Here is a 14,099-nt window from a genome sequence, read left to right as displayed (position 1 = left end):
TGGAACGTAAAATAACAGTATGGTGCTCACAGAATTTTTTTTTCAACTTTCGGTTTCATGTTCATAACTACTGAACCATTGGAGATAGTCATGTGAAATTTGGTACAGGGATACATCATGAACGTACCTAACATGGCATTTATAAGATACTGTTTTGTTCAGCAGTTGTGAGATGGTGAAAGTGCAAAATATTTTGAAGTTATGTCTGACCAATATGGTGTTTGTATTTAAGAAATAGAATACATTCTTTGCAAAAAATAAAATATAATAAAATGAAAATAAAAACAACCACAATGAAAGATCTGTGAGACTAGACATATTATATTGTATAACATGGTAGCAGTTCTGTGAGATCTCTTCAGAGCTCACTGTTAAATAGATCAGATCCATAAATTCATAATCTCCAGATTCATAATGAGCTGACATGTAATAGATTAGATGTACAGACAGTGTCATTTGTCAGGCAAATGTGGCATGGACTGTTTTTCACAGTACACTCTGTTTATGTTAACTGAATCCCCAAACTTGGAGCTCATACAATAAGCAGTTTCTAGTCATTTGCATATACTTGCAAGATGTTAGCTGAAACATGAAATATGAAGATACATGGTCAAGAAATTCTGTTAAAAATGCAATGGATTTAAAATAATCATTCTTTATAACACACTGTTCAAAAACAGAAAATTGTGATCCTATGAGTAGGACCTCTAGGTTTAAATGTACAGAGTTTCAGTAATCCAGACTCAATTACTTAACCTAGAGGTAGGATCTAGTGATTCTGCTGTCACCAGAAATACTGTATGGCCTTCTGTGGCACTAAATTTATTAATATTAGTTATGCAAGTTAAAATTTGAACTACAAGGTTATACTTCTTTTGGCTTATTTTGGACTTCACCCATCGTCTGGTATGTAAAAGACAAAAGACCATGATGTTTCGGAGACTGGATCTGTCTCCGTCTTCAGGTGGATAGGGAAGGATAAACTTACTCGGTTGGGCCCGTTAGAAAGAGCTAGTCTCAATCACTGGACGATGGGTGAAGTCCAAAATAAGCCAAAAGAAGTACAGTATACACCATCGTCAGAATCCCTTCAAGTCTATACAAGGTTATAGTTGAAAACACATAAATTTTTCATCTTTATTTTACTGCAAGTCTTAATAAGACACCGTAAATTTACAAAAATGTATGTCTAGACCCCTTTGCTCTTTAGCCTTACATGTATGTAGCTAAATGATTTGTCAGTAGTGTAATGTAGTTGGTTGAGGCAGTATGCTACAAGCCGGAAGGTCGCGGGTTCAAGTCCTAATGAGGTCACTGGATTTTTTCAATTGACCTAATCCTTCCAGCCGCACAATGGCCGTGGGGTTGACTCAGCCTCTAACAGAAATGAGTACCAGGAATTAATGAAATAATTTTCCTGGGGAGTAAAGCGCAGCAGGCACATAGGGCTGACAACCTTACCGCCATCTTTGAGCCAATTGTCTAGATAATGTGGGACCCTCAACGTCTCACAACCCTATGGACCTTCACGGCCTGTTACAGGGATAGTTTTACTTTTTTTTTTATGTGAAGAAGTAGATTTGCAACAGTAACACTGCAATAAATCGATGTATGTCAGCCATTATACTATATTTTTCCCGTAAGTCTAATCCAGTATCCCAGTTCTGACACTTTTTCTCTGTTCTAGCCTAAAAGTAGGCAATGTACATGGTTCTGAGGAGTTCAGTAAAATAATAACAGTTTTAAAATCTTCTTTTTTTTTTTTTAATATGAGGCATTCCAGCCATTACACTCGAAGTAATAAAAACCCTAAAGTATAACATGTAGTAGTTAGAAATGTTGTTTGTTGATTTACATTTTTCAGTCCTGTAAGGCAATCATCAGGAGCACAGACTGTTTAGTATACATTAATTTCTAGCAGTAACATTTATGTTTATATCCCTTTATAATTGAAAGTGTAGTAAGTTCTTACTTGTGTATAAATTGCCACTGAACTGCATAATTTTATAGATATTGTGGCTTCTTTTGGTGTTTTTTTTTCTATGTAGATTTTGTATATAACATGATTGATTTATTGATTCATTGTCTGCAGTGGTGCAGTTAGTTATTTTTCTAACTTGCATTGGTGGGGCGGGGGATATTACAAAATTTCTTTATTATAAATTTCATACCTGTTGATCACTTACTATGGTATGCTGTATGCTGTTCTGGTGGTGGTCAGTGTCAGCAGTGGTACTGTGCATCAGGTGTACGTAGAAGTTTTTGTTGGCGTTCATTAATTGCCTCTTACCCCTCCTTTTTATGTGTTGGATTAAATCCATTATATTTCCCATTCTACCATATTAGTGTTTGTTGTGTGTTGCAAATTCTGATTCTTCCATATGGTATTTTGTACTTCTTGTATGATGTTTATATATATATATATATGTATAGTGATCTTCCTTTCTGTCCAATGGATGTAATGTTGCAACCTACACACGTGAGTTTGTATATTCCTGATTTCTCATATTTATGAGATTTTGGTATCATGCTTAGTAAATTTCTTATTGTTTGTTGTTTTATATTCTATTTTTATGTTTGTGTTTTTAAGAAGTTAACAGTTCTGCATATGTAGTTGTATTTTTGTTCTTATATTCTCATAGAGAATTGTAATAAAATCTAAGGCATATGTTATCCAATAAATAAAGTTTATAATTACTACATGTTATACTTGATGGTTTTTATTAGTTCATTATAAACTTTAAGATATTTTCAGCAAAGTGGCTGTTCTGAAACTTGGCAGTAAAAGGTGTATTTTATCCACTGAGTAAACTAGGGCTGGGTGACCTTCTTTACCAATATCTGAAAATATTACACTTATCCATATATGTGTGTTCCCTGAGGTGTTGGATCGTTTTTCATCCCCCACATCCAAGCCCATAGTACCAGATTGGATTATAAACCTAGGAAAATACGAGACCTTCTTCATCAAGTAGCAAAAGATACACCATATAAAATCCCTAGAAAGTAGCCTTTTTCACCAATACTTCATGCATACATATAAAAACAAAATATTGCAGTATCCAATGTGCATTAGTAGCTGTTTAGCAAATAGAATAATTCAGTTTATCTTACACACTGAAATCTTTGTGACCACTGAAAGAGCTTTACAGTGGATTTACAAGATGCAAGGCCATCCCAAACTGTAGACAGTTGGATGTGGGGTTTGCAATAGACAGATCCATATAGGGATATGTTTTTTCCAAGAACTTCAGTTCTCCCTGACCACTGTCATTCTTTCACTGTTTCTCGTTCATCAGTCACCCCATGTGAGGAATGTATTAGGCCCTACCAGTAAGCATGTTATAATGTAGGCTCCCTCTCCAGTTATGTTTGATTCACTAAAGACTTAACTAAAAGCATTAAACAACAGGTCCAGCCTATTGAAGCAAAACAATGGCAATTTAAATGTTCGATCATATCCCCTAGCCTCATCTGTTATCAGTGTGCAGCTTTTACTCCCCAGCTTTGTAGTTTGTATGCACATTTTCTTATAGTGCTGCACTTACTTCCCATTGTGATACATAAATGTGCTACACTTATTTTTCTATAGATGCACTAAAATATGATTTGCATTTAAAAGCCATATTTGATTGATAAATCATGTAATTTTCAAATGATGTTCCAAAGTAGCATGTTGTTTTATACATTTATTTGTTCTTTATTTTATGTGAAAATGTCACGTTTCAATATTTAGAAGAAAGCTCGGTTGAAATGTAAATTCAAACTGGAAACCAGAAGCTACTAATTACAGTAAGGTAAGTGTTCTTTTGTGCATTACTGTTATTATTACCATTAATATTAGTACTATCACACTTTCATTATCATTATCACTATCACTTTCTACGTTGTATTATTAATTATTATTATTATTATCATCATTATTATTTAGTTAAATATTTATTTATTTTTATCTTTTTAAATTTTTATTTGCATGGTGGGAGTAGTTTCCTAAAAATATAAAGACAATCAAGTATGGCAATATTAGGGATGTGCAAAACAAAACACCATGGAGCAGTTCGAATTCTTTGTAATCATTTGTGCACATTCTATTTTTAAATATCAGAGGTTTCCTTTTGCTGAGTGAACATGAAATTCATACTTATAAGCGCACGACTTGATAAATGGGTAGATATATTATACATAGTGATCAAAAAGCCCGTTTACCAGACTTTGTGGTTGAGTACGTAAATACTACTGCTTATTCAGAAGATCCATAGTTCAATTTTTTGGTTAGACACTAGCTATTATGACAGGTTTTGGTACTTTCCCCTCAGTCTAACCAGGCAATGCTACTTTAAAAATTGGACATAACTGCTTCCCTCCACATCGTTTCAAGTTTAACATTCACAGTCTTCTTACCATTTGATGCTATAAAGGTAGCACACTTAAAAAAAAGCATTGTTCAATTATCCAAGAATAAGAACACCCAGATCCCTGTACCATTGAAAATTCCGTGAGTGCTGTAGGACGGGCACTGTTAGAAATGGCTCATATGACTTTTTAACCTTTGCAGCTTTTTTGATAGTGGGGGGGGGTGTAGTCCAGCTGGGTCCACTTGGCACAGCACCCACTGATTGGCCTATTGTACCTGCCCCAGGTAATTATGATGATTGAGAATTTGGTTGAATGAAGATTGGCAGGGGAAACCGAAGTACTCTGAGAAAACCTGCCATAGTGGGAAGCCAGTGACTAAAACCTCTGCAGCTTAATTATTAAATGAAATCAAATGTCACAATAATCACCATCCATGGATCTTTTCACATAAAATGGCCCGCTTCTTGTTTTTTAATACAGTTTCTTGCATTTGTTGCAGCGTTACTTTCTTTCTGTGTCTCAGGTTACACATCTAGTGTTATCTTCCATTGGATGACCGTGACTTATTTCTATGTCTCAAGCTGCCTGTAATGTTCTGTCATGTTTCTATTTACACAAAATGGCCAAAAATTTTTACATGAGAAATATTTTCACAAAAGGCCTTATTCTAATCTTTGCATTATCCTTAGTACTTATAGTATACCTTGCATGATGAAACCTTGCAAGTTAGTCTATTGTACATATCCTAATAACATAAACTAAAAACCAAGTACATTATTAAAAGAGAGAGTTGATTAGGATCAGCATGTAGTGGATATTCTTGGAATGCATATAAAATGTGTCTCAAACTTGTCCCTTCATCTACCATTACTATGAATTCTGACAGCCCACAGTTTACAAGCATTTGGTGTATGAGTGTAATATATGATATATCATGCAAGTGAAATAAGATTTTTAACGCTGCATGTAAAGCTCAAAAGATTATATATTTTCTTCATTATATGACATCAAGGAGAGTATACTTAAACTACTCTAAAATACTTGTATATTTAATTTGATTTCATGTCTGAAAGAATTTTTGCGGTTTTGCACATCCTTGATAATAAATGCAAATCATAACATTGTTCGTAGTACTCAAGATTTATTCTAGAATGATAAATGGTGTGCTTTACTGTATTAGCAGGGTCAGCCACCAAGACACAAGAGGACTCCCAGTCTGATGAAGTGACAGTATCATTATTTAATGCCGGAAGTCAGCGATGGAAAATGTCATCTAATGCTACTGCTCAGAGTTTGTCGCCATCAGAAACTGATAAACAAAATCAATCAATGAGCTTAAAACCATGGGAAGTATTGAAGTTAGCTGATAGAAATGATGACAGACAGAAGACTCCTATAAGCAGTGATTTATCTTCAGACAAGTCTTATGAAAATCTAACAGAAAATATGGACTTGGACAGTTTGCATTTTTGGAGAAACAATTCATTCCATCAGACCAGTGATCAACAGGCACACAGAAATTCAAAACAAACTATGGATATAGAATTTGTGAGACCAGGAGAATATGTGCAAAAAGAAAGGAGAACATCTTCAAAATTCCAAGCTATTGAGCATATGCTTAACATAACCCCACAACTTCGACTCCAGATGCTAATGTGCAGAGAATATAAGAAATACACCAATATACTGCTGGTGGCCATGTTTGGACGGGATATGCTAGCAACACATAGTCTTAATGGGACTGGAACTTCAAAACCAAAACTGGATGGTCAGAAAGTGAATCATGTTATAGGTAATATGCTCAACTTAGTAGCAATCATATATATCTATGAAAGTGTAAGTACCATATTTCATTTCAAAACCGAACACTGTATAGTCAAAAACATGTCTGTGATTTGTGCAAGGATTTATGAAAATGATCCTTCACGGGAAATGTAACTCTTGTCTATTAGGCCTACCCAGAAAAGTTAAACATTTTCTCCAAAAACTAAGTAGACCCTATGTAAGATTAGTAAGTAACAAAACAGTTTATTTTTTATTTAAATTCCTTGTGTATTTATTAAAATTTTCTTCATGTCATACCTATCACATTTCTTTATCTTAGCATGGCATCATTCGCCACACCTGAATGGCTACAAGGTATGCCACAGATCGTGATGGTAATAATGACTATGCCAATGATGTCTTCCAACTTACTCCTCTCTTTAGAGGATGCAGCAGGTTTCTCAGAAACAGTGATAACCACCTATAAGGATACATGATGCCATAACTCAAAATACTAGAATGGAAATTACATTTTTTATGTCATTTTTAATACATAAGAATGGAATTCAAGAAATATATTGGAATTGATTTCTCATAATGTCATTACAAAAAGTGAGAATTATGCAATGAAATATGGTATATCCTTTTCTTCCTTTTCTTGCATGTGAAGGTCTGTTATGGAATGAAATGATTCCAACACCAGCATGCCACTTTCTATTGAGGAAACTTATTAACAGTAGTACAGAAATTGTTAATATTGTCACATGTTTGAGGTGTGACTATAGATGGGGTATGGATTGGTGATGGATTTATTGATTAGTTATATAACCCACAACTCGGAAGTAGACGAAATTACAGCACTATCACTGATTTCCATACTAGCACATGATAAGTCTTCCCAATCTTCACTAGTCATATCCTGGCAATGGATTTTGTGAGTCTCACTGTTACTGCAGCACACATTAAGTCTTCTTTTCATAGCCACACTCTTGCAGCTAACTCTTTTCTTCACAACTGAACTTTCAACTCTCAACTAACTTATAGCACCATTTTCTCAGCCTCCCTTGCAGAGCTCAACTGAACTGGACCAGCTGTACTCGTTTGTTTTGAGGTATTTGCTTAGCAATGGGTCTGTATGCCATTATATTTACTTAAGGTGTTCTTGCCCATGTGCTTAGTCTGTGAAGCAAGAACTGTATTTCCTACTCATAGCATGTTGCTGCACTGTCTATGCAGTATGATTTTTCAGTGGCATGGATACTGCGCCTTTTTGCAACCAGATTCTACAGCTAGTGATGCATGAGATCTTTTCATTATGCATAGAAATGATCTGTGAGGTATACAGAACTTAAATATCCAATTTTTTTTGTTTAACAATGTTTGAGAAAGAACAACTAAAGTATGAAAGTAACTTATTTTCACATTGTTTTGTGTACCTTTGTAATCCATGGTAAATTAAAGAATTTATCACCTCTAACCAGGACAGAGGTACATCACACACAACCCCAGCAATTTCACATGCTGCTGGAATGAGGCCATTCTTATTGAGAAAGAAGTGATCGCAACTCAACTTTTTAACATGTGCCACTATAATCTTAACAAAAGACATAAACATGTAAATAAATTTATATATAAATTTGTAACATTTTAGGATCTTTGCAAATTTTTAAAACTCAGTCTGTATCATAATGAATTGTGTTGTTTAAATTTAAGAAACTGGCAGTTCAGGATTTGTGCTTTTTAAAAAATGAAAACCATCTCATGTGCAAGGCTGAATTACTGCAATGGCAGGTAGTGTAGGGAAATAATCACTCACTATATGAGATATGTTCTTGTGGTGAATATTACGATCTGTGGGACGTGATGCTGTGTAGCTGTACCATTTATATGGCATTCCATAGCAGTTTTAATCATCCAGTGCTTAGAAGCACCTCCATGTGTACAAGACTTAGGAATCTTCATCTTGGAATTGTCTTTGGGGATATTACTGCCCACCAGGTACACATAAAAATGAAAACATGCCTGTCAGTTTCCTACCATAGACCTAACAGAGAATTCCCAAGATGCTGTCACATATTAGTAGTGACTAGACATTCGGTTGGGATTGATAACTGAATTTATTGGATGCTTCTAACTCGTAACTACAAATTATTATCTCACTATTTCATACACTATATAAATCACTACAATACACACCAGGTCTTCTGTTTGATTTATTGCTAAGGAAACGTGTTTTCGGCGCCGTTGCCTAGCAGTGGCCTACTCTTCTTGTTATACTATTCCGGCTTTCAACCATCATGTCACATTTGTCCCTCCTTAAGACTGCTTGCCCCAAGCAGCCTACAGACCTACTGTCAGTTCTTCTCTGAAGGGACGTGTCTGTAACATCTCTGATCTTCCTCGTAAATGGACCTCAATGTCATGACGGCCCAAACGCTCCTCCTTCTAGTTTCCACGATGTCCAGCTTTCATTCCTCACGCTGCTGTTCCCAACTGCTGTTTCCTCCTCAGGGCTGCTTACCTTGAGCACCATTGTACTTTTTATGGGTGCACCTCTCCTCAATGTGCTTCTATGACCGACGGTCTCTAGTCATCGTTACAGGCACCTCCCTTGAGGCTTGGACAGACTTTCTCCCTTTAGCTTGATGGGCAGCCCTGGAACCTGTCCATATAAGGTTATCCACCATCTTCAGGGGCCCTTCCAGCCACACCACCGCAACTCTACCACACCAAGCTGCTGCTACTTTGCTGTTGCTCTTCTTACAGGGGGTTGAACGCGGTCACACCCTGGGGTGCCACAGTGGCACATCCTCATTGTCCAGTCGTATCAAGTGCCACCTCAAATCCATGCATGACATGGAGTCCCAGGATTAGTTGAATTGAGGGCACTGGCTCCTCCAGAATGTCCTGGCCGCCATATTCTGGACCCTAGAGGGTGTTATGGCTGCCTCCAGCCTGAGGAACTGATTGCGGGCCGCACTGAATGTTGGTAACCCCAGCTGCATTTCTTCAATCTTCATGTTCAGTTCCTTGTGGAGGCCTTGTGTCCATTGGTCGACAGATGCCAGGTCGGCTTCTGCCCGGTCTTTGATGGTCTCTTCCAGTTTTAATTGAATGGAAATTATTGTGGCCTTCATTTCTTCCAGGCCAGCTTTCATTTCTTCTTAGTTGGACTTTATTTTGACTCTCCTCGGTCCCTGGCCAGTCTTTATTATGGCCTCCATCACTTCTTGGCTGGTGCTCATGGTGGTGTCCAGTTGAAGCCTCCATCTTTTATTTATTTCCTTCAGTCTTTTCTTGAATGGTCTCCATCTCTTCTCACCTGGCTTCCATCACTTCTTGATTGGCCTCTGTCATGGCTTCTGGCCTTTCCATGATGGCTGTCAGATGTTCCAAGTCTACTGTGACTTTCCATCATGTGGGTTCTAGTTCATTGATGCACATTAAAGTAAGTTCAACAGTTCAATCCAGTCCTGACATCAGGTGTCACATGTTCACTACCAGATATGGGGTTTGGATTGATAATTAGATAGAATGGATGCTTATGACTCATAACTACAAATGATTATAACAGTCTCACTGATTTACACACACTCTAAATTACTACAACTACAGCACATACAGTCTTTTGTTATTCTGTCACTAGTCATTGATATGTAGCAGCTGCTAACAACAAGAAATCTCATGGCCAACCACAAACTGCCACTGCTTACTTGCAATTCACAAGTCTTAACCACTCACTACAACCTGTGGGCACTGACCACACAGAAATTAATTCCTAATCTGAGTATCAATTGTGCTTCTAAGTTTTAGTTACTATATATTGTGATATTGACACATGAACCAACCATAACCTGGGAAAAGAAATGGATACTTCTGCTTATCTATAACATATTGCTTTCATTCAGTGTCCTGTCTGGACTTCTGTATCTCTTGGTTGCTATGCAGCCAACAAACAATACACAGTGTGTTCTGTGTCCACTGCTGTTTTGTTAGTTTTGCATTTATCTTTTTGCTTTTAAATTTAGTGATCTGATTGCTTTAGAGGGATGGTTTGAGTGACATTACATACCTGAATGTCTGAAGGTAATGATTTCTGCCAGATTTCATGTACAAATACAGTGATTTTCAAGTTTGGTAGAGGAGTAAGTATTTTTTTATCGAATACCTAACAGAATGTCTTTCCTCTGTTTTACAGATGCAGTAATGGCCAAATTTGGTGTAGATCAGAACCATGTCAAAGAAGCCATAAGAATAAAATTGAATAATGAAGACAAACTGAGGAAAAGACTAACACAGAAAATTTCCATTGGTGTAGGCAGTCTGTAGTAATAAGGATAGTGACTAAACACAATAACCATTTAAATCAGACTTATCATTTATGTAAATATATAAAGATATTTCATTAAATATGGTTAAATATACTATTGAAACTGGCTTCCAGGAGGACTGCAAGGGTTTGAGGATCTGGTTTATTATCCAGTAATCTAATCTGTGACATTGCAAAGGAGTAAATTTTATTCGGTCAAGTTAATGTGTTTCAGTAAACACCTTGACATTATACTACAGCAATCCCTCGTCAATCATGGGTTACATTCATTAAAAAAAAACACTGCAGTAGGCAGTAGGTAAGGGTTTGAAATTAATTAACAGAAATCCACATGCACTTAATGTTTTCACAGCAGTCCAGATTAATCACATACAGCATACACAACATTTCTGTTTCAATAAGTGCATCCTGTTGTGTATCATATATTATTTTCCTACTGAAAACCGTCACAACACAACATCAATAACACTTATAAGCAGCTCTAGAAGATAACTTTGCTACATGTTTCGGCCTTCTGTAAGGCCATCATCAGGCAAATACATTAAACCTCTCATTATTGAACTGCATGTTAAATATAAGTCACAGTGCTAAACTAGACATGGGCCAATTCGTACGAGCCACAAATGAAACGCCAATCAAACGAATGGCGTCATTACAGGTTACCACGAAAATCAAAAGTTTGTCAGAACCCTAGCAATGTGAAAGTTATGGTGATTCTCGTGTATGACTGTGATGGTGTTATCCTAACGCTTACCATTCCCCGACAGCAGACCGTCAGTGTGCAGTATTACTGTTCATTTTTGGAACACACCCTGCGACCAGCTTTGAGAAAGAAGTGGCGACACTTTCTGCAGAATCCACCCATCATTTTGCAGGACAATGCTCGGCCGCATGCAGCACAAGCTGTGGCTGATTTGTTTGATTGATGGGGCTGGGAAGTGCTGTACCATCCACCATACTCCCTGGACTTAAGCTCTTGTGACTTCGACTTTATTCCTAAGATGAAGGAATCACTTCGTGGCATTCGCTTCAGAACTGTTCCAGAGATTCTTCAGACAGTAGACCACTCCATTTGAACTATCAACACAACAGGCGCTGCTAAAAGTATCCTACGACTTCCACATCACTGGCAGCGGGTAGTACACAATACTGGTGACTACACTGAAGGACAGTAAAACTTCGAAACATGCATCTATTTTGTATCAGTTGTAAATAAATAGCTGCCACTATTAAAGTTCCAACCCTCGTATATACTTGGAAGTTTAGCACTGCGACTTATATTTAACATGCAATTCAATAACGAAAGGTTTAATGTATTTTCCTGATGATGGCCTTATAGAAGGCCGAAACATGTAGCAAAGGTATCTTCTAGAGCTGCTTATAAATGTTATTGGTGTTGTGTTGTGATGGTTTTCAGTAAGAAAATAATACTGTCATGATCTTTCTTAAAAGAGTTTAGAATTTTTTTTAGGTGGCCATCTTTCTAGACCCTTTTCTGCAGTGAGTTATTGCACTGAGAACCTCTGTGTGGACTTAATGCCATGACTTTGGATACTCAGCAGTTGCAAATACTTCCTAAAGCATAATTATTTTATACATCGTCCACTGTCTGAGGTGTATTTGATACACAGGACATTCTGGGACTGGTGGTTGGGGACAAACGCAGAACCTTTTGAACACTAACCTTGCATGGTAACCACAAGGCTCACAGGGTACCATGGTAGCTGGGATGTAGAATGTATATTCAAAGGGCTCCAGGCTTGATCCTGAATTTTTCCAATAATTTCAAACATAATATCAGTGACAGAAAGATGTCGGTGTAATGGCACCTGATCACATGAAGGCAGAAAAATAGGAAGTTCCTAAAACTTCCAAATATAAAACATATCTCAAACAGTGAACAGTGACCAACCTAATTGTGTTGTAATGAATCAACCATTATCACATACCTTGAATGAACAATTAGGCCTACAGGCATTTGTGTCACTGCATCACAGAGAGTTCAGTTTAATGTTAAGACTCAGATGATGAACTGACTTTCCACTTGCATTTAGATTAACATGTCAGTTTATCACGGCTTCTATCCCGATAATATAATAACCCATGTTAATTCTTCTTAGATGACTAGTTAAAATACAGACTGTTTTGGTAATATTTTTCTTATTTCTTCTTACATTAACATGATGGTATGAATCTCTAACAAGTTTTATCTAATAAATGCAAAGAAATTGTGCCATAAACTAAACTTCAGCATATTCCCCCTTTTTTAATAGTTATATCCAGATTTCATGGTGAAATACTTCAACATAGATTGGTGATAAGAGATGGAACATTGTTAATATATAACAATCTGCTGAGACTACAACAGTGCATCCTATTTATTGGAATATCCTCAAATACATGCACATATTATTGAAATATTTAAACAATAAGATATCTGTACTTCTTTTGGCTTATTTTGGACTTCACCCATCGTCTGGTATATAAAAGACAAAAAAAACACAACATTTTGGAGACTGAATCTGTCTCCGTCTTCAGGTGGATAGGGAAGGATAAACCTACTCAGTTGGGCCCCTTAGAAAGAGCTAGTGATTTTGACTAGCTCTTTCTAAGGGGCCCAACTGAGTAGGTTNTTTTTTTTTATACCAGATGATGGGTGAAGTCCAAAATAAGCCAAAAGAAGTACAGTATACACCATCGTCAGAATCCTTTCAAGTCTAACTGAAATAAGATATCTGTCTTACCAGTCTCACTATAACAAAGATCTTTGATCCTGACAGAATACAATACAATATATATATGCTGGTGTCTCAGAATGTGCCATAAATGATAGAATAACATTAGGACATTCAACCACACAGCCTGGTGAGCACAGCTTCTGCACAAGCTGACAGAGGAATAACGTTCAGAACACTTTCATAAAAGCTCCATCCATCTATATGTTTAATGCCCACAGTTGCTCACTGGAGATGTTTCAAATATAAGTTGTATGTATAATGAAACTTGATTAGTAACTCCCAGTGGAAACGTCCAGCAACAGATTTGATTAGTGGCTATTCAGTAGTTTTGGAGATAAAATATGCAAAGAGATGGATTTTTTGTCTAAGTTTCAATGTCATGAAACTGTATCATTTATGGCCTAAAATTCAGACACCTGGCTTAAACTATAACCTTTAATCCTTTAGTTCACTGTATGTTAAACTAGACAAGATACTGGCCTCAATGATGGAGACATAGCAAGTCTCCAAAAACTTATTTTTTTAGCTCAACCATGATCACCTGAAAAGATATTTGTGCATTTGTTCACTGCAAAAGCTTCAAATCTTGTATAGACAATTATTGCAAATAAATGGCATGTGTTATAGGCAGTATTACTTTTAAATAGCACTTAGTATATGAATATACTTGTATACACACATTTTTGTATGTCTTGCATGTGATATAACCGAGTATAATCTATTATAAAATACTGTGCTGTATTATATGTACATGAATGGTCAGTAGAAAGTATAAAATATATTTCCTTGTAAAATATGCTTGTTTAAAATAACAATAAAATTTTCTGATCAGAATAATTCAAATCTCCTCCAACAGTTAATTCCCATTTAACAAATGCAATGACAAACTAAGTATCATGTACTTCTTTTGG

The 14,099-nt window shown here is 36.4% G+C and overlaps 2 protein-coding genes across 7 annotated transcripts in view; one reads left to right on the top strand and one right to left on the bottom strand.

The window, feature by feature from the left end:
• The window catches only part of LOC111865218 (UPF0415 protein C7orf25 homolog), a 50,632-nt gene that overhangs the window by 4,231 nt on the left and 32,302 nt on the right, over window positions 1-14,099 (bottom strand). The gene's annotated exons all lie outside the window — the stretch shown is intronic.
• LOC111865217 (protein tramtrack, beta isoform) overlaps window positions 1-14,099 on the top strand; it is a 49,334-nt gene that overhangs the window by 24,957 nt on the left and 10,278 nt on the right. For 3 of the 6 annotated variants that reach the window (XM_023853077.2, XM_023853080.1, XM_033751734.1), the window contains exons 7-8: window positions 5,537-6,148; window positions 10,319-11,131. The exons of 2 other annotated variants lie outside the window; for them this stretch is intronic. In XM_023853077.2, coding sequence (XP_023708845.1) covers window positions 5,537-6,148; window positions 10,319-10,449 — 743 coding nt within the window. In that variant the 3' untranslated portion in view covers window positions 10,450-11,131. Of the gene's footprint in view, window positions 1-5,536; window positions 6,149-10,318; window positions 11,132-14,099 lie in introns of those variants that run through there. One more of the 6 variants, XM_023853079.2, reaches the window with a different exon arrangement.

This window comes from Cryptotermes secundus, unplaced genomic scaffold (genome assembly GCF_002891405.2).
Source record: "Cryptotermes secundus unplaced genomic scaffold, Csec_1.0 scaffold614, whole genome shotgun sequence".
NCBI classification, from domain to species: domain Eukaryota; kingdom Metazoa; phylum Arthropoda; class Insecta; order Blattodea; family Kalotermitidae; genus Cryptotermes; species Cryptotermes secundus.
This window is presented reverse-complemented; position numbering and strand designations above follow the sequence as displayed.